Raw genomic sequence first — 21,330 nt, 5'->3', positions numbered from 1 at the left:
CAAAAAAATATAAAAAAATACAAAAAAGAAGAAGAGGCGTACGAAAAAATATAAAAAAATACAAAAAAGAATAACGGCGTGATTTTCACCCGAATGTTGAGTAGATTTTGTTGAATTTAGACCAACTTAATAAACTTAATTACCAAAAAGACTAAGATGTATAACAAAATTCATTGTCTAATCAATCTCTAAACAATATTAGAATATATTATACAATAAAGTCCCATTCTAGTATATATAAAGTCAAGAGAACATGCATCATACATGCTATGTTGCTAACACGTCTCCGAGTTACCCATCTAGGCATTATAATCGCTTATGAAATATGAATTTTTCTTGTATTTTCAGGGCTGGTTCGTAAGAATATTTGATGAATTCTGTGACTCAATTTATACAACAAAAATACCATGTGACATCTATGTTCCTCAAGTAATTTGAATATTAAACTCACGCATCTATGTATACCAATACCAGTACAAGCTGAAAAAAGAATGATGAACCTCTAAGGAGTACTATATAGTATATACTGAGTGTGGCTACGCAACTAATATGCAAAGCAAACAAAATTTATTGGCGACCCTTTCTAAGAGACATGAAATGAGCAGCAAAGGAGTCATAGTCAGGTAGCTTTGGATGAACATGACCAGCCTTCTCCTTAGTATCTGCTTCAGAACTTCCACCTTTTGAAGCCTCTTGCTCCTCACCATAATCTTGCATCACTTTCTTAGGAAGGGAACTTGAAGGTTGCACACTGGTGGATGATCTAGGCTCAGAACTTGCTCGATTTTCGGAGCTATTCATGGATGAGGCCTCTTCATTTTCACTCTCCTGAGAAGCTCTAGTAGATTTCCATCCAAGTTTTGTACGAGTAGTCGCAGTTTTCGAGGGAACAGATGTTCTTCGTGATGCTCCGCTACCAGGACGAGCAGAACTAGCTAAATTTTGTTTTGGCTGTTCATCGTCAGAACTACTATCATCAGAATCAAAGTATGTCTTTGATTTCTTTTTCGTCTCACTCTGCCCCATCTGAATACGAGGTTCGTAAGTACTAGTCAGAGGCTGCTGCGAGTTTGAAGACAGTTCAAAGTTATCAGACTCAGAAAAAGTGCTGTGTGTTCTCAAACCCACACTTCTGTTTCTAGTGCTCGCTTCCCTTGAATCCGAACTGACTAAAGTCCTCACAGTAGGCAAAGATCTTCCATTCTGGATCGACATGTCATCTGGTGGAGATTGAACCCTATTCAATGTACCCTTAACATAAGGTGGTCGACTATAACCCTTGTTGCGAAAACCGCCCCTCAATGTTCCATAGTTTAATTCCCTGGCACTTCCTATTTCAGATTCCTGAAAACTTTCAGTATCAATGGAAGTGTTTGGTGACTGTGATGCATGGATATTTGCCTTAAGATCCGAATCCAATACAGAGCTTCTTTCCCTTGAAGATGGCTGATTGGTTGGTGAGTCATTGTTGCCAAAGTTCTTTCCTGAAACACTAGCAATATCCACCTTTCTCTCAAAATGCTCTTCCAGAGTATCCGAACCAAATGAAGATGGTGATAATAACCTAGGATTTCTGTCAGAACCTGCAGTCTTATCAGTTCTTGATGAAGACCCCTCTAAAGCCCCAAGCTTTGTACTGTGATCAACACCAGAATTTACATGACCAAAATTCCCAGGAACCTTAGAATTGACCGAATTCACCTCACTATCTGAACCCGAGTCATCGTAATCATCAAAAGTGACAGGCAACATGTCTTCTTTTTCAGAAGAAACTGCAGACTTAGTCAATCCTTCAGAAAACGTAGATAAGTATGACTGTGAACTATAAATTGGCACTTCCTCATTAATATCTTGTCCATGGCTCCAAGAATTTCTCTTTTCTAATGAATCAGTATGTGACTTGCTATCCGGAGATGGGAAAAATACTGTATTGGGTTTTTCATCAAACTCAAATTTATAATCATCATCCTCTGATCCATAATTATCAAATACAACGGAAGTATCTTTATAAGAACTTGTTTCCATGGTGTTCCCTTCACCAGTGACAAACCGATCTTCCACATCTTCACTGACCCTTCCCCAGCCACTCAGATTCAAACTATCATGGCGATCATCACTCGGAGAAATGAGGTGAGAAGAGGAAGCTTGTCTAGATTTTCTATCTGTACTTGCATCACCAAAGTCATAATTGTCTTCAGTGTTCACATCACTATCACCATGCAGTTTAGTTACAAAATCTGCTTCAGTTCTGCTTTCCTGCCTTTTTGTTCTCACATCACGGAAGTCACTGCTCCCTTGCTCAAATGAGTGATGCTGATTTATATCAGCCATTTGAGACCTGCTAGCAAATGGGTTATCATCAAAAGCACTAGCAGATGACAATGATGCGGACTGCACATGTTTCATTGCATTCTCTTGACTATTCCTGTAATATTCATTGGGAGCTCCTCCCATGTTATCTTGATCTCTGGCACTATTTTTTTCATTTTTCATGCCAGAACTGCTTCTATGGAAGGTGCTATAAGCAGAGTTTGTAGAAAGGTGTTCATCATCAAAAGCACTAGCAGATGTCAATGATGCAGACTGCACATGTTTCGTTACATTCTCTTGATTATTCCTGTAATATTCATTGCGCATTCCTACCGAGTTATTTTGCTCTCTTGTATTAATTTTTTCATTGTTCAACCCAGAACTGCCTCTCTGGAAGGTGGTATACGCAGAACCTGTAGAAAGGTGTTTGTCATCATTAAAAGAATATTCTTGAGGTACTTCATCTCTTAGCTGGCTTCTGGGAGAACTATGTGATTCACTTGAACGCTGCCTTGCTACATTTTCACGACTTGAAAGTTCCGCAGCTGCTCTTGCAGCCATGCTTGCACGCTCCGCAGATTCTGCTGCTGCCTGTGCAGCAGAGGCAGCATCCTTAAATTCCATATTCCAATTCTGCTTTACAGTAGGAAAAGCACTCCTGTTTTCAGAATATGAATCTCTATAATGCATTTCTTGATTTCCAGTTCCTATCAGAAAGGACAACAAATATTTAGGTAATAGACAAAACACAAGGCCTGAAATATATCCAGTTATTGCCTTAAACATATACCTGAAGGCATAATTTTGGGATCAGACATGCCTGATGGTCTCGACTGATTTCCAGTGTCCTTTCTAGTAGCATCACTTGTATTCTGCGCATCCGAACCTGTTGGTCTATCATACACTGGTTTAAATTGTGAGGAAGCCTGTACGTTAGGAGGACCCTTTTCATCACGAACAGCTGCTGGAACATGGACTTGAGAAGGTTCTGCATAAGTTGCCTTCTCAAAAGTGTTTGGCCCAGCCTTAACATATAAATAATAATAAAAGAAAAGTCAATAACAACCTTTACTCCATTTGGTGGAGTTGGCTAAAATAATTAAATACTGTAAAAACAATAAAAAATAACAAATTCAAATTTCATATAATAAATTAAAGAAATAAACAGCATACCAACAAGTCTTGAGAAGGCTTTACATCATTTTCTCCAAATGACTTGGGTTCCCATTTGATATTATGTTCTTCAGCAATTGCAGACAGTATTTTTATTTTGGTTGGACCATCGGGTGCTTTGGCAGACAATTTCTCAACCAACTGAAACAAAACCATTTTATTAGAGGGGTGAAAAAAAAGGCCGTGAAAATTTGATCCTATCAAACTTCGGACAGGTAGAAAAACTTGCCAAGCGATTTACACCACAGTCAGGGCGTAATTCAACAGCTGCCGATGCAAATTCTTTCCCATACTTCACTGTAAGATGCTTCCGCACATCTACGAGCTCAGGTAAGTCTGCACATCTTGGACATGCAAATATTACACTTGAAATTGCTTCCTTTAAATCGATGGGACAGTTTCTGGAAAAGAAGAAAAAACAAATCAACACTGAAAGTTCTGCAAATCGAGCCAAATATTACTAAACGAACCTTAAAGGCGACACTAGAATGCTGCATAATTAGTTGAACATGATTTTTTATCCAGGGCCTCTGCTAGTATATGAAAGCAACATTGTTGTCAAAAAGATTATAATTTGTGCAATGGCATAATATTAATATCTTTTAATATATAATGATAAAAGATCATTGATAATAGGACTGAGATAGTGAGAACACATCTTGGCCCAAGGGTTTACCTTATACTAGGATGCCATAACCTCTTGTTTACTTAATTGCATTTACTAATCTTTATTCGAATAATTTCCTACATCTACAATCGGAGCCTAGCTTGACTAGAACCACCTAAACAATCATCTGTTACTCTTTAGCACATAATAGAATTAGATTCTCCTATTCTGATCACCATTTTTCTTGAAAAAGCCTAACAAAATAATGATACAGGAAAACTTAATCATATTTCCCAGATGAAGAATGATATGAAGTCCCTGGAAGATCAACTAGAATAGATATATCAAGTGACATGGCCTTAATGATGTAGACTTTCCCGCATTAAAAGAATAAATGAAAAACTTAGAAATGTAGGCAAAGTATAACAGAAAATATTATTTGAGAGGTTTCAAATACTTTTGTGACTCGATCATTGGCAAGCGTGCAGCAATAAGTTCACAGTATATCTCAATAAGATCATATGCTGCCATCGTCTTCTCTTCCCTGACAACATGTTCAACCTAAGCACAAAACAGAAGACACGTCAAGGAAAGCAAAAGATAGAAAATAAAAAGGTGAAATTTCCTGAATTATATTGCGCTACATTTCTGTTGTATCAGCATGTATAGCTTCCAGTAATTTCAGCAAACAGGTAATGTGGAAGGATCAAATATCATGAACAAGAAAAGACAAGACTCCATGATCAGTTCTACTGTTTATCCAGTGATTCTTTTACTAGTACATATAGAAGTAACATTTTATTTGAACTGATCACTTAATAAACTTTTGAATCTGATGCTTTGATTCTGTTTCAGAGCAACTAAACTGTGAAATGCAAGTCTCAGTTTATGTATGTATATATATAGCTAGCAATAGTAGGCTACATGTTCAAAGAACACTAAATGGATTAAGGAGCTTGCTGCTGTAACAACATTTCAGCTCTGTTTCGTTCATAATTCATAAGTAGTGAATCCAATATCTCAATACCATTATCTCCGTCTCTCCCCTTATTTACTTTACTTTAATCTAAATAAATTTCTTCTTTTTATCAAACTAGAAAAAATCCTAACTGTGCTATCTTACACCAAATTTAACAAATAGAGAAAAACAACAGCAGCAACAACAATAGTAAATGAATGAAACATATTCTCAAATGAAATTCCTCAAGATTATTACCCTTATTCTAGCAGTTTGATCTTGACCAGACTCCAGCAACTGAGCTAGTTCCCTCTTAAGCTGCCTAACTTGCGCTTCTCTCTTATTCTTCAGAAGCTTTATCCTCGAAACCGCAAGCTTCAATGCAGTTTTGCTGCACCAAAACCATAATCCAAATTCAAATTACTCAAAACTCAGAATCCAAACACAAACAAACAAAAAAACCACCTCCACTAAAAAGAAAAATTAAAAGATTACTGATTCATATGAAAAAAAAATAAACAAAAAGAAAGAAAATTGAAACTGATTTCGCGTTACTCGTACCACTTTGCAGGCTTGAAGCTTCTATGCAACATAGAAGACATAGTTTCTGCAGGGATTAATCAACGATGAAGATGAAGACTCTAATTACTAACTGTAATTCTACCTATCTGATATATTATAAGAAAGGGAATCACTTTCGAATTGTGCTTTGTACAACAATGAAATTGATGATTAAGAGATTAGAATTAAAATAATATATGTGGAAGATAGAGAATGAAAAGAGTGGATCTTGCAGGCGAAGGAAAGAGTAATTTTTGTTACAATTAGGGGAAAAAAAAATTTGAAGTTTCGTCGAAAGACGACAATGGAATCCTTATTGGAAGAAACCTTTTTCTTCCTACGCTATTAATAGCGCGTAATTACGTGCGAGAAGGTCCATGGAAATGAAACGAAATCAACAAATTTATTTATCAGACAAAATATTTTTTTTATTTTGATATTTACACATGTATTTAATTATTTATTGTTATATTAGTAAAAATAGTTATTTTTTTACAATAAATATGTGAATGATCATTTAAAATAATTGACGTGAACATGATTAAATGATCCTGTAAAATAGTTTTAAATTAATTTTGTTTTATCAACAAACCAAATTTTGAGAGTCAAAGTGATCGCCTTTTTCCTTTTTTTTTTTTTCTTTTCAATTTTGATGTGGTTCTCTACTTTTCTTCTTAGTTCTTCCTATTGAAAGTTAGGTTAGAAGTTAGAACCTGAACGGACCAGCACATTAAATATTTTAGGGGGCAATTATATATTGGCCCTAAAATTGTTAATTTAATAGTAATAGCGATGACTACAACTAATGGCTTACATGTGATGTGATGTGATGTCGACCGTTTTGATAGGGTAATTAACAATAATTAATCATGAAAATGGGTAAGTTTTTCCTCTTGTATGATTAAGAAAGAATAAGAGAGTTTAGATTTCCTTCTTTTTATTGTGGTGAATAGAATTTTGCATAGTTAGTCGTATAGTTGTTTATACTATTTCTTCCATTTACTGTTAGTCTTTGGAAAGAATGTGTTTCAACAGTTTTATAGATAATTCAAGCAGAAAACATTATTATAATTAGATAGAGTGAATGATGTATAATATTGACAATGAAAAGTATTACATTATCAATGTAATTTTCCCCCTAATAGTTTAGACAATTCATTCTCTCAATAGAAATGTAGACTTGACGATACATACATGCTTACTTTCATTCTTTAAAATTTTTTATTTTTATTTTTAAATTTTCAAAATCTACAGCAACTATATTAATTTAAATTTTAAAGTTTAGCAAACCCACGCGTCATATTAATTATTAAATATAGGAGTATATATGGTCCAACTCGGCCTGATCCAAAGGTCTAGTCCAAATTTTAATATTTTAGAGGTTAATTTAATGTTATTTCATCGGATCTAAAGTCGGGTAAAAATTTTAAAAATAGATTCGGTTATTATTTAGAGTAGAGTCCAAATCAAGACGAATTCAGATTCATTCATCCCATGTGTACTCTAAGGTGATTAAAAAAGATATATATGTTTTAAATTAATTTTAATATTATATTATATTAATTATAAACTTATTATTTTATTTTTAATCACACTTAACTGAATTAGAAAATAAATTTAAAAAAACGCGAAATTAAAATTTATAAACAAATTTAAGTTCAAATATGAATATCAACTTTTCGGTAACAAATATATTTTTTCTTATTTATAAATAAAGACATTATAATTTTTTGACATAAAATTTATCAAAATTCGAATTTCACTGATTTAAATTTGATTTTAGTGTGATTCAAAAATAGCATAATTTTACTGAATTTATAACTGAATAAAGATTTTAAAAATATATCTTATTATTATTTAAGGTCAAATATAAATAAAGAGGAACCCGTATTTCACCTAATTCATGTACGGCCTAGTTAAATGTAGAGGTAAATACCAATTCAGTACCCAAAAAGATTCTGACGCTGATAAAATGGTACATGATATTTGTTATTGATAAAATGATCCCCACAAAATTTTAAAATTTGACAAAAGTAACCAGCCTTCAATTGAGTTACTTTGAGTTAAAACTTAGGAGTGACGTGTCAATTAACAATTTTTATAATTACAAAATTTACCACTTTTAACTTTTATAATTTTAAAAATACCTCAATTTTAATTTTTAAAAAACCTTAATCCCCTTTCTCTAAAACTCCCATCTCTTCTTCTAAATCATCATCATTTTCAAAAAATCCTAATGTCTTTTTTTCTTCCCTTTTTTATTAGAGAGACCTCAAGTAAGACAGCTAAAAACGATACATAAAATATTTTAGACAAGATGCTTATGAAAATTAGGAGTAGGGACAAGTTGATAACGAAAATCTGATTTCTTTTGGGACGGATTAAGAGATTGAACGTGAGTTGAACCACATTATCAAGACGTCAATTTTCTTGGATGATAATGGTAATGAAAATGCGAACATCCTAAGTAAAGAATTGATGGGTTTTGTTTGTTTTACTGCTGCTATTTTTGCTGAAAATTTCTTATTGGACATATGTGAAACTGTCTTGATTGACAAAGAAGAAGAAGAAGAAGTGTTAAAGTGTTGGGGCTGAGTTTGAGAGAGATGCCACTTCTTGAACGGCGTTCTTTTTAGTCTTAAAAGTGGCGAAGCCGCTGCTGCTGTTATCATTTCTATAACCACCCATTATGAACTCAACCGCCATAGAAGCATCATAACTACTTGGTCAAGAAAAAAAAAAGGAAAAATAAAAAAAGAGTTGAGTCTCAAATAAGTATCTTTGATTAAAAAAGAGAGAAGAAGAAGAAATGAGGAGGATGACGCTGTTGTAGTAAGCCAGAACCGGAAGTTAATCGGAAGAAAAATGAGGATGAAGGTAGAGACGATAATGAACGAAAATGAAGAGAAGTTTATTGGGAAAGAAGAAAATTGGAAGAGGACGCTAAGGAAGAGGAAGAGACGAAGATTCCAAAAAAAAGGGATTAGAGTTTTAAAAAATTGAAATTGGGGTGTTTTTAAAATTATAAAAATTAAAAATGATAAATTTTGTAATTATAAAAATTATTAACTGGCACATTATTCTTAAATCTTAATTTCAAATAACTCAATTGAAAACTGATTATTTTTATCAAATTATAAATTTTTTTAAAAATTATTTTATCAATAACAAAAATTAAATACTATTTTATTTTGAGTGGTAATTTAGTATTTACGAGTTAAATGTATGATCTAACCTCGGCCACATGCTTCCTTGTCCCAGAAAGCTTTATCATGTCACCGTCTCTTTCAATTATTTATTATATTATTGCAAGTCACTATTGCCGCCCCCAAACTAGAGATCTGAGTCCATCAAATGAATATTAGATAGTTAGATGTTAGATCCTTGCAAGTAGGAATCGACTATTGTAGAGAAACTTGAAATTGTTTTTTTTATTATTATTATCAAAAATAGAAAAATTTGGATTCGAAATTTCTTAAGTGATTATAAAAAAAAATATATCGTTTAAATTATAATTTATTAAAAATTGATTGTTAATGGATTAGGCAATTATATTTCAATTTAGTATTTTTTATTGGTGTTGTACATAAAGTTATAACTTATAAATTTGCTAAGTTTGACTTTAACTCTTTTAAGTTTGTGCCCAATACAAAATGGTCTATTAGATTATGCAAAGAATTGATGATTTAAACAATGTTAGTTAAAGACCACTTACATTCTTTTAATTAATTTTTTTGGAAAGATTAAAATTTTTCCTTAATATTACAAAAAAAAAATTTCGATATTAGCATTAAAAAAGAAAAATACTATTTTATTTTTAAAATTATTTAAATATATTACAAATTAACATTTGATATTTATTTTAAAATATTAAAACTCTAGAGAGAGTTCATTTAAAAAAAAAAAGAAATTGCAATTGTTTAATATAGTTTGACAAATAAAGGTGGATAAATTTCTGATCATAAGAGAAAAAAAATTTAAATAAATTAATTAAAGTAATTATTTGTTTAGATATTTTTTTGAAATATTTACATTTTTCCTTTTATTAAGACACATATCTTTTTAAATTTTAAAATATATTTAGAATTATATATCAATAATTTATTTATTTATTACAATAATTTGAATTGAAATGGATTGAAAAATAAATATAAATTGATGTAATATAAATTTTATTATTTTGAATAAAATTGATTAGTCTAACAGAGAAAAAAAAAGACAAAAATAAAAATACTTAATTGAATTTAATTATAAAAATAATTTAATCGTATAATATTTTTTATTTTTTATTATTTATCTCATTAGCAATGATAATGATATAAATAATAAAAAATATAAGTATTTTTTAAAAAATATATATCAATAAATAAATTATTTATTTAAAAAATGTCTAAATAGAAAAAAGTTTAAATCTAATTAAAATGGAAAATGAAAAGAACATGTGGCAAATTTATAAGTATTTTATGCAAAAAAAAATTTATATTAATATATTTACAATTTTATTCTAAATTTATTTTAAATTCTTTTAAATATCCTGATTTTTTAAAGACCATTAAATACTTTCACCATATTAGACTTTTTCCAGTAAGAATGATAAAAACATTATCAAATATCAATTAACTTGAAGATAAATTAGGATTCTTAAATCTTAAAGCTTGCAACAGTGATTAGTAAATAGGTCATCCAATTGAACATAAATGAAAAAGATAAGCATTGTTTATCTGTAGTTGTTAGTTTGCGCTATATTTATGCCAAGTTAAACAAGTACCTAGTAACCTAGCTAGCTAGCATTTTTAATTTGAATAGCAAGAAGTATATTAACAATAGCAACAAATAATATAAGATTATTATGAGCATACATTGAGCTTACAGTGAGTAAAAAAGTTAATAAGTACTCATCAATAGTTAAATATAACATTAAATATTGGATAACATTGTTCTCAATGTTCTGATATATATATTAAATATCAGTGAATATATTTGGACAGAAAGAATGAATATATTTGGACAGAAAGAATGACTGAAGCAGATCATTAAGATTTTCTGTTTCAGAATCAATATTAGTTTTGTTGATTAGGATTTGGACGGGGAAGGAATATGTTAATTAATGATGTATATTGCTCCCCAATTGGGTCATCAAGATGGCAAAATCCATGCCTTTAATCATAGTAGGGGCAGCTACACTGACCGGACACTCCTTTGAGAATCCTTCCTTCCCAGATTTCTGAACGTCGATTAGGCACTTCTTCAACTTGTGGTGACAATCCACAGAAACCATTCCTGTATTAAAACAAGAACACCATGCTTAGTTAGTTACATTGTTAATGATGCAGAAACAATCTTCTGTAGATAAGTTTACTATGTTGATATTTATGGGCTATGGCAATGCAGCAGAAACAGTTTCCATATCCATAATGAACACAATGCCATATATCTCTCTATCTAAACACTTGAACTTTTGGGAGGAATAAGTCATATAACGAGAAAATGGTTAGTATTTGATCATTGTCTTTAATTCTTCTAAATAAAAACTAAAATTTCAGCACAAGATAGAACGGATCCATGCATTGTTTAATCTATAAGTCTGTAACATTGATTAATGTAGCTTTAGCCCTTAACCCAATCATACAAGGCATTAATGATATTCTTACACGTTTGCTTAATATGAATGGTAACATAGTCCATTCCTAATTGGTTCCATTAGATTCCATCCATGTGAAATATGTTAACTTCAATACGCAGATGAATTGTAAATTGGTACGTGAAATTCGATAATAGGAAGAATATGAAAAGGTTACCTTCTTTGTCAACGCAATTGTCATGGGCCATGCAACAAGCGTCAATATCATCACAGGGTTGCTCACCAGGGCAGCCAGAGTACCCCACCCCGCAATACTTTCCGTATCTGATTGACAGCACTGAAATGTGAAAACAATTTCATCAATCAAATCTATGCATGAAACAAATCCAGCTTCAATTTAAATCTAATCTTATCTTTACCGTGGCATTGTTCTGCAATGCATTTCTTGCTGCACGCATTGGCCTGTACCTGTTCTCCGCATCAAATTCATCACGAAACGCGATTAGGGATTAGAGATTACAGATTTGATATAAACAGAATAGTTAGTTACCTCGGAGAGATCAACAAGGACAGCGAGGAGGAGGACAACGACGACGGCGGTGGCGCGTGACATATTGCGTTTAGTAAACCGAAATAACGAAAACGTAAAACAACGAGACGTCCCGTAAGCCAATGTCGTTGCAGGCTCTCTGTTTTTTATTGGTTTTAAGTAAGGAAAGTTATGTCAGGGAGGGCATACCCGAAATTACCAAAACAGCCCTTACCGAAATTACCAATTGCTATTTGCGATGCAGCTTCCTCTATATTTAGGTTTGGTTTGATAAAAGTTTTAGAATAGGTGTTTATGCTTTTTTTAAATTTAAACTCTTTTTTTGTGTTTAGTAAATTAAAAAAATTATGTGTTTGTATTTGTTGTTTTTAAAAGATTGGATACTTTTAAAAATATTTATGATAAAAATTTTTAAAGTTAGTTTATACTTTTTAAAATTTAAAAGTTTAATATAATCTTATATGTTAACTAATTTTTAAATTTTATGCTTATATTTATATTTATTATAATATTTTTAAATTTTAAAAGGTATTTTACCAAATGCAATTGTTGTTATTTATATTTATTAAAAGCAATTTTTAATTTGATTTACCAAATATAAATATTATCTATTCTATTATATAAAAATCGGATGTCTGCATTTAATGATGAAGCTGACGTGGCATGCTTCGGAGAGTGTTTCCCGATTTAATTGTTTTAACTCATTCAATACAATTTATTACACTGACTTAATTATATCAACTAATTGATTTGATTAGATATTTAAATATTTCTTTTCTTAATATAATTTATTATAATTTATATTACTTAATTAATTATACTACATTAATTAATTCGTTATATTAGTGAATTAATCTTTCATTTATAAAGTCTAAAATAAATAATAAATTGTTATTTATTCTAATTAAATTGTTATATACTATATGAATTAACGTCTATTCTATTATATAAAAATCGAATTTCTACACTTAATGGTGGAGTTGACTAACATGCTTCGGAGAGTGTTTTTCGATTTATTTCTTTTAACTTATTAAATATAATCTATTATGAGATTAATTATATCAACTAATTGATTTGATTAGATTTAAATATTACATAATTATAATTTATATCAATTTATTTTAATAGTATTCCTAATTTATTTTTTTTAATATTCTGGTAGTATTTTTAATTTATTAAATCAAATTAGGTATAAATTATGTATATTAATTAATTGATTTGATTAAATTATTAATAATTAAAATAATAAATCTATAAATAAAATAAGCAAATGAGATATTTTTAACTAATAATTAAATCAAATTAAATTATATGTATTGAGTCAAATTCAAATCATGTGAATTAAATACTAAACTAAAATATGATAATTTTTGCTTATTCAAATTAATGCAATAAATACAAATTAATTTTATTAGATAATTATGATTTTCTGGTCTTCTATATATAGACACCAAACAAAATGATAAGAATCATCATTTTTATCGCTTGCTATTTCAACTCTTCTTTTCTTTTTTTTTTTTTGTAAATTTCTTTTATGGATAAATGAAAAGGTATAGATGAATAATATTTCGTTGATTGTTTGTTTATAACTCAAAAATATCTCAATTTAAGCCTTATCGTTGCTGATGGAATTGGATGACAATGTGCTCGGCATACTTGCGGCTTAAGAAATCAAGTCATGTGCTCGAGGTGCACCGATGCAAACTTTTGAAGCACTGCCGTTGAATTCATTGTATAGCTACAGCAAATTATGATATAGTTAAAAAACGTTTATGCATGCATGCTATTCTTCTTTATATGTATCCCTCTATTTTACAATTCACATCTTTATATATTAGATTCTTTTTGACATCTTTATAATAAATAATTATTTATTTTTATAATTACTATTATAAAATTTATTACATAATTTTCTCCTCTTAATATCAATATTTAATGAATATAAGATACAAAATATTATTTATATTATTTAACATACAAAACAAATATCTTAAGTCATTATGTAGAATAAGAAGTATAATAGTGCAAATATTTACTTACTTATTTATTTTATTTATCTATTCTATTATATAAAAATTGAGTTTCTACACTTAATGATGGAGTTGACATAGCATGCTCCACAGAGTGTTTTCCGATTTAATTATTTTAACTCATTCAATACAATTTATTACAATGACTTAATATATCAACTAATTGATTTGATTGGATATTTAAATATTAATATAATTTATTATAATTTATATTATTAATTAATTAGACTACGTTAATTGTAATTCATTGTATCAGTGAATTGATTTTTTCATTTATGAGTCTAAAATAAAATAAATAATTTATTGTTTATTCTAATTAAGTACCTAATAGGGGCACGGACATAAGTACCCGCCCCATGAAACTTATTAAATATACGCGAATAAAAATTATTAATTTATCCTATTTTATATATATGTAAATCTATTTCTTGAATTTAGTAACCTTAATTTTTGCCTCCAATTTGAATTTTTCCTTTTTCTTTCAGACTCATTCTTAGCCTTGATTCTCTCTCTCTCTAACTCACTTTCTCTACCTCTCATCAAGTCCGTCACTATGTCGCTCAGTATCATCCTAAAAAAATTATGTTATGTTATTTGTTGGATTTTTTTATGTTTTCTCCTTTGAAATGTTATTTTTCATAATGAATATGTTATAAATTGTGTTGAATTATATTGAATTGATTATTTATGATTTATTATTATGTCTTTTTGTGTTAATTTTTTAAAAAATTTTCAAAGAATATTAATAGATACCCGAAGATCTACGTTCTCTTAGGAGTAATTAAATAGAAACTTACAATGACGGAAAAGAACAGAGACATTTTTTTTAAATAGGAATGAAGGATGAAAAGTGGTTTCTCACGCTCCCCTGAATTCTCATTACCATATCTAACTAGCAACGGAGATCCAATTTGAGCCGATTTAAGAGGAAACGCATGGACTTCATCTGCATTGGGTCTTTAAGGTAAAGAACTCAAGTCAGATTTGGGACCCTAACAATAGATTTTAGTTGATCTTGCTTGCATTGAGGTCTTACCAAGTTCAAATATATCTTAAATTAATATTTTGAGTCATTGTTATAGCAAATACCATACTATTTAATATTAAACACTTAGTATATATAAAAGTTAGATATTTACAAGACATTTTTAATTCAATTAAAAAAATTAATTATCTCTTTTTTAGTTTTAAATATTATTTTCTAATGTAAAAAAAGTGAAAAAACAATAATCACATAATTAAAATAGAGAATTTTATATATACATGACTATATATATCAAGGATTATATATGATATAATTTTTTTTCTTTTCTGTAATGACTATTTATATAATTATTGAACAATTTTAATTTTTTATCTTAATATTTAATAAATTTAACATACAAATAATAACTTAAGTTATCATCTAGCACAATAAGTATAATAGTGCAAATATTTATTTATTTATTAGTAGTAAAAAATATATAAATAGTATAAATTGATATTTTTTAGTATAAAGCATAATAAGATTATTAATTAAGTTAATTACATAATTAAAAAATTAAGAAGAATTTATTAAATAATAAAAAAAATAAGATTACTATTTTCACATATTACAAAATTTATAAAAAAAAATTGGATAATAAATCAATCCTCAATAGATTATATATTAATTCTGTCAAAAAAAATAAATAATCAATACATTGAATATTATTATTTACGTACTAATATATATATATATATAATATATATATATATATATATATAATATATATATATATATATATATTATATATAATCGATTATTAAGTTTATAATTAATTTTTAATCTAATTTTGGTAATTAAAATTAAATGATTGAAATTAAAAATAAATATTTTGCATCTAACCAATTTATTTTTTATTGAAATTAAAAAAATGATGAGTTGTTAATCAATTCTAAATTTAAATTTAAATTTGAGTAAGAAAATAAAAAAATATTTTACATTTTATCTCACTAACCAAAATTAATTTTAAGAGAAGAATTACTTTGTACATCATATATATGTAAGATAGTATGGTCATTTGTTTTTTTTAATAGTAAATATTGGCAAATAAAATGGTGTGTAAGAAATTAGAAGAAAATGTATTTACAAGTTTAGAAAATATTAATTATTTTCAATAGAAAATATATATTGAATAACAAAAGTTGTTATTGGTTTTTTTTCACACTAACTAATACTCAACGATGGTGTTTGATACACCATATTACCAAAAATATTAATCGATGTAACTTTGTAATGACATAAGTTTATGAATTTGAAAATTTAAAAATTATTTCATAAAATATGAAGTTTTAACAAGTAACAATGTTGATCATATTGTTTGATTTCAAGAATGAATACGATAGTAATAAAAATTGTCCCAGGAAAATTTCAACAAAGCAAAATTCATAGTATTTCTATTAATGAAAAATTAATCTATTTTAAAGACAATACAATTTTTTCTACAGATTTTTTAACTTGGAAAGTCGAGAATTAATCCACCACATATGAGTTTTATTTATTAAGGGTCTGTCGCTAACTAATGGATTGTGATACACAAGGCGAGATTCAAACTCCAAATACTTGCTTAAGCGGGCAAATGAGATGACCATTCAATAAATTTAAATTGATTAAAATAAATATTAATTATTTTTAATATTTTAAGTTGTAAATATTTATAATAATAATTACTATGTATATTTTTTATTTAAATTTTAAAAAATTTTATAATTTTATGTATTATCCCGTGTAGGACACAGGAACATACACTAGGGATAAAATCGGATGTCTGCACAAAATTTAGATCTTGAATTACTGATAGCTAAATTGCTCTGGTTTGCCTCCATATAATTATACTCAAGGTTGGTGATCCGGTGATGTTACTGAGGATATTGACCAATCCAGTGGTATTTGTAATGGTACATGGCTACAAGTTAGAAAGCTTGGAAATCATGTCATAAAATGTGAAGTTAACGGATAACAATGTTGGTCATATTGCTTTTGACTCCAAAAATGAATATGGTACCAACAAATGAAACTGTCCCAGTTAGATTCCAACGAAGACAGTTTTTCATAATAGTATCGTTTGCCATGATAATTAATAAGTCTCAGGGACAAACTTATCTCATGTTAGATTGTACTTGCCCAAACCAGTTTTTATACATGGCCAACTATATGTGGCACTTTCAAGAGTTAAGAGTAAGAGATATTTAAAGTTTTACTTATGAATCACATAGGAATGTCTATAATTTAACTATCATGTTGTTTATGGAGAAGTCTTTGAAAAATAAGATTTTATATAAATATTTTAATTTTATTTTAAATTCTTACCAATGTATAATTTTTACTTAAAAAAAGTGTAAATAATTATTACTCACTATTTTTAAGTTAACTTTATTTTGAGAATAATTTTATAAATTTCTTAACATAATAATTATTTTATGTTTTTTTTAAATATCTAAACATATAAATTTTTTTTTACTTTTATAAATTTTTCCGTGCTGAGCACGGGTTCATACACTAGTAACTTTTAAAAAGTCATCTTTTAAAAATTAACTTTTATAAACTACTCTTAAAAAATAAAAACTTTATCAAACTAAACCTTAGTTTTCATATAAATATAAATTTACGACCATGGAAATATTTAGGGTTACATCAAAGTGATGGAAATAAATCAAATAATACATCTTCAATAACGCTGCTAATTTATTGACACATACTATCAAATTCTAGAGGATCACTTGCATACAAGAGCAAATAGCAGAGTTCACAACTTCTGGAACAAACTTCCTTAAAGTAAAAAAATATGATAAAATGAAAATCTAATCACCCGTAATAAAAATCACACGTAATAGCAAATTTGACAGTATAACGCTGCTAATTTATTGACACATACTATCAAATTCTAGAGGATCACTTGCATACAAGAGCAAATAGCAGAGTTCACAACTTCTGGAACAAACTTCCTTAAAGTAAAAAAATATGATAAAATGAAAATCTAATCACCCGTAATAAAAATCACACGTAATAGCAAATTTGACAGTAATTAATCTTTTATTTTACCGCTTTACAAATTTTCTTCAGAACTTTCTTCCGTTCCATACTGTACGGCTGTAGAACTAATAATACACACGAAACAGTATGTTATTCACCAACACTATTTTAGATTGTCCCGAAAGATCATTAGACCCATTTTTTCCTGTAAAGGTTTAGAAAATAAATTTCAACCATCTGTCTTGTATTTTGCGTGGGGTTCTTAAGCATTTATTGAAGTTCACAAGCATTGTACAAAATTCTAACTAAACATTTTTCAACTTCTTTTCATGCAAAGCTAAACGAGTTGCCTCAGTCATTAAGTAATTTAAACAAAGGATTATTGCAATGGTATCATCATTCATTCTCGATTGTCACTAGCTTCCAACATGATAAGAGGAGCAATGCATGGTCCATCCCGCTTCAAATACAAGAGGGTTATTAATTGTGGCTTATCAAAGTTAAACCGCTAGCTTCTCAGCTTTTTCTCAAAGAAAGAAACAAAAATCCACAATAACAAAAATTATGGTCTAGAATGCTCCATAATCCACACAATGTGTAAATGACCAGTGCAGCTGGCTTAGGAGTATAAAACCTCAAGCTAAAAACATACACTTCCCGAGCAGTTTATCTTCAGGGATAGTAACCGGTGATGGTAAATCCCCTTCCGACAATCTCGCCGGAACAAAACCATGCAAAACATTCCAGGCCAAACAAAGCAGCAATACCTGCGTCCTCCACCTTCAACTCTTGCCTGTTCTTCCACAAATTCTTGACGTAATCAAGCTCCTTCCAGAATGACTCATTACGGCGAGGAATGCTGTAAAAGAATGGAAGGGTTAAGCATATTGCCACAACATTAAGAATAAAGGTCCACTTGATAAGTGACCAGATTGAGTAGGGAGAACATGTCTGCATCTCAATCAGCAAATGCGCTGAAGATGGGAGCAACAGCACAACAATTTTGAAATGCATGTCAAATTTAAAGGACTTCAAGCGATCAAACAGCATTGACATATGTTAATAAACATGGGTAGACTATGGGTCAAAATGAAGTATAGGATAAAATACTGGTGCTTATGAGGCCACACAAGAACATAACGGGTATATTCATATGCAAGTCATACAGTCAACCCATAATATAGCAGAATTTGGTGAATCATAAAACTGTCCATCATAGCATTCATGAATTCCATGTCAGATTTTAAGAGTTAATTCTGAGGTAACCTCTAAATGCAAATAGTCCATACCCTCAAAAAGCCAATTGAAAGAACGTACGATAGCAGTCATGCATTTGCCCGAAGCAGTAAAGACATTTGAAAGGAAGGAACTCTTATTTGATAACATTATTTGAAAACTTGACATTATTTAAAAGGAAGGAGCTGGTTTTAGCTGCAACATCAGATTCTTGCAAGGAACGTCTACTACAATACTATTTGAAAACAAAGGTACTGACATCATCAAACTTAATTAAAGAATACGGCAAATCCACACATGGGAACACTTTTTTTTCGGGGAAAATTAGAACAAGATTGGAGAAAATATAACCTAGCAAGGCGGGTGTAGAACAATTGTTTTGCCAGAAGGTCACATTTCTCCACCGTGGGTGGCTCCTGAATGTATTGCTTGTTCTGCTCCAACAACTGCTTGTAGTAGGCAGTTCCATGGTTGGTGATGAATTTTGAGGCTTGGCATGCCTTCGACTGCAGCTGCTGCAACTTTGATGCCATCAAGAGCTCAAATTCTGCAATTCAAGAAGAAAATCAGGAATCCAAATTCTTTATAAAAAATACAAAATCCAGATGCTAACATATATTCCAAAATCCACATAACTACCATTTCTAAAACTTCTTTTTTCTATGTAATCTTTCAGGAAATTAACTGAAAACATTAACGAAGCATGTCAAACTAGAACCCAAGGTTCCCATCGTCGAAATGCATATAAATTGATTCAAGAGTATATAGCCATTTTTATTTCTTCTATCAGGATACTTCATAATTATACCCAAAAAAATGAATAAAAGGTAGCTATCCAATGACATGAGAATCTCAATAATTTGAATGAAAACAACACAGATCTATCCAGAAATGCACATAGAGAGACTCAAAAACCCTAAATGTCATACTGGGTGCTAAGTCAAAACCCTAAATTTCAAACCATCCATATTACACAAATAATTAAAAAGACGAAAACCAAATTGGAGAATCGGTGAATGTGTGATTGGAGTTAGTGAGAGGAATTACAACAGATCAGAGAAAAGAGATACATGGGAGATCTAAATGACGGATGAAGCAGAAAAAACAAAAATAAAATTAGAAGATGCATAGTAATGAATGAAGGAGAGGAGAGAGGGCATTACCGTGGTGCGAAGGAGAATGAATGAGACTGAAAGTGAAAGTGAGAGTGAGAGTGAGAGAGGGTTTGTTAAGGATTTGAGGGTTGCAGTCGCCGCCGCTAAGTTTGTGGAGGTTCGCAGCAACGAGCGAAATGAAAGAAAAACGATAGTGGCTTTGCGTTGTGTGTAGCAAAATTGAGGTTTTTGTTACTTGTGCAGTTGTGCCATACTATTACCATTTCCTTCAATTTATTTATTATTTATTATAATTATTATTAAACCACCATTTGTCCAAAAATAATTAGTTTTGACAACGAAAAAAAAAAAGAGAATCATTTTAATTAGCTAATATGATTTTCCTTGTTATTGTAAAGAAAAAAAAATATTTCTCATTGTTACCATTTCGGTCCTTCCTCAAAACCATTACCAAATTCGGTTATTTTAGATTGGGTCATTTTTACAGCCCAAAACAAATCAATAACCATCAATATTTTAATCCAACATTTAAATTCAAATCTTTTCCTTATCTTAATTGAATAAAATAAGATACCTACCTCAAGTTATATAAAGGGAGTCAAAGGTTCCCTCAAGTACGTTACACAATCCTAATCCACATTTATACCTCTTAAATCCATTTTGATTTGGGCATCGAAGTGTCTTTGCAGGTACCACCCCCGCCGCTCCAAGAGTCCAATCCGTCGCCATCAAGACTGGCCGATTCTCAACCCCTCTCATAACCCGTACAAGTGACTTTTTGTACATTGGAGATTCCCTCCAACTAGTCAGAAGCTGTTCGAAATGTCAAGCCAACGCCGACCTCCACCAAGCAGCTCCACACCAGCTCAGCGTAATAACAGCAGATTGGCCATTCAGAACATGGAGAACCAACCTCGTAGGACCCTTCCACACAGCTCCCAGGCAACTCTGATACCTTATAATCGCTATCAACTATTACACAAAAAATATCGAAGCTGAGGCACTGGCTACCATCACGGCCACTCAATGTCAAAAGTTCTTCTAGAGGCAAGTCATAACCCGCTTTGAAATTCTCGAGATCGCAATCTCAGACAATGGGACCCAATTTGCGGACAAACGATTCAAGGAGTTCCTGGAAAGACTAGCATCTTCCAGCGGTTCAGCTTGGTAAAATACCTGCAAACCAATGGTCAAGTAGAATTGATCAACAAGATC

General features: G+C 30.1%; 3 protein-coding genes across 3 annotated transcripts; all 3 read right to left on the bottom strand.

Annotated features, from left to right (window-relative positions):
• Window positions 1-208: 208 nt before the first annotated feature.
• On the bottom strand, window positions 209-5,906 carry LOC130979809 (uncharacterized). Its single transcript, XM_057903356.1, has 7 exons — window positions 5,610-5,906; window positions 5,307-5,439; window positions 4,548-4,651; window positions 3,713-3,884; window positions 3,484-3,624; window positions 3,101-3,335; window positions 209-3,017 (listed from the first exon to the last, which is right to left on the bottom strand). The coding sequence occupies exons 1-7, from the start codon at window positions 5,648-5,650 to the stop codon at window positions 568-570; spliced, it is 3,276 nt and encodes a 1,091-aa protein (XP_057759339.1). The 5' UTR covers window positions 5,651-5,906; the 3' UTR covers window positions 209-567.
• A 4,703-nt stretch (window positions 5,907-10,609) lies between these two features.
• LOC130983219 (probable phospholipase A2 homolog 1) lies at window positions 10,610-11,870 on the bottom strand. Its single transcript, XM_057907412.1, has 4 exons — window positions 11,741-11,870; window positions 11,610-11,658; window positions 11,408-11,527; window positions 10,610-10,889 (listed from the first exon to the last, which is right to left on the bottom strand). The coding sequence occupies exons 1-4, from the start codon at window positions 11,801-11,803 to the stop codon at window positions 10,714-10,716; spliced, it is 408 nt and encodes a 135-aa protein (XP_057763395.1). The 5' UTR covers window positions 11,804-11,870; the 3' UTR covers window positions 10,610-10,713.
• A 6,273-nt stretch (window positions 11,871-18,143) lies between these two features.
• Window positions 18,144-20,397, bottom strand: LOC130979075 (uncharacterized). The gene is made up of 3 exons (XM_057902432.1): window positions 20,164-20,397; window positions 19,352-19,547; window positions 18,144-18,623 (listed from the first exon to the last, which is right to left on the bottom strand). Exons 2-3 carry the CDS (start codon window positions 19,531-19,533, stop codon window positions 18,437-18,439), a joined length of 369 nt encoding a protein of 122 aa, XP_057758415.1. The 5' UTR covers window positions 19,534-19,547; window positions 20,164-20,397; the 3' UTR covers window positions 18,144-18,436.
• Window positions 20,398-21,330: the final 933 nt, after the last annotated feature.

This window comes from Arachis stenosperma, chromosome 5 (genome assembly GCF_014773155.1).
Source record: "Arachis stenosperma cultivar V10309 chromosome 5, arast.V10309.gnm1.PFL2, whole genome shotgun sequence".
Classification (NCBI taxonomy): Eukaryota; Viridiplantae; Streptophyta; class Magnoliopsida; order Fabales; family Fabaceae; genus Arachis; species Arachis stenosperma.
The sequence above is the reverse complement of the archived record's forward strand: the minus strand, read 5'-3'. Positions and strand labels throughout refer to the sequence as shown.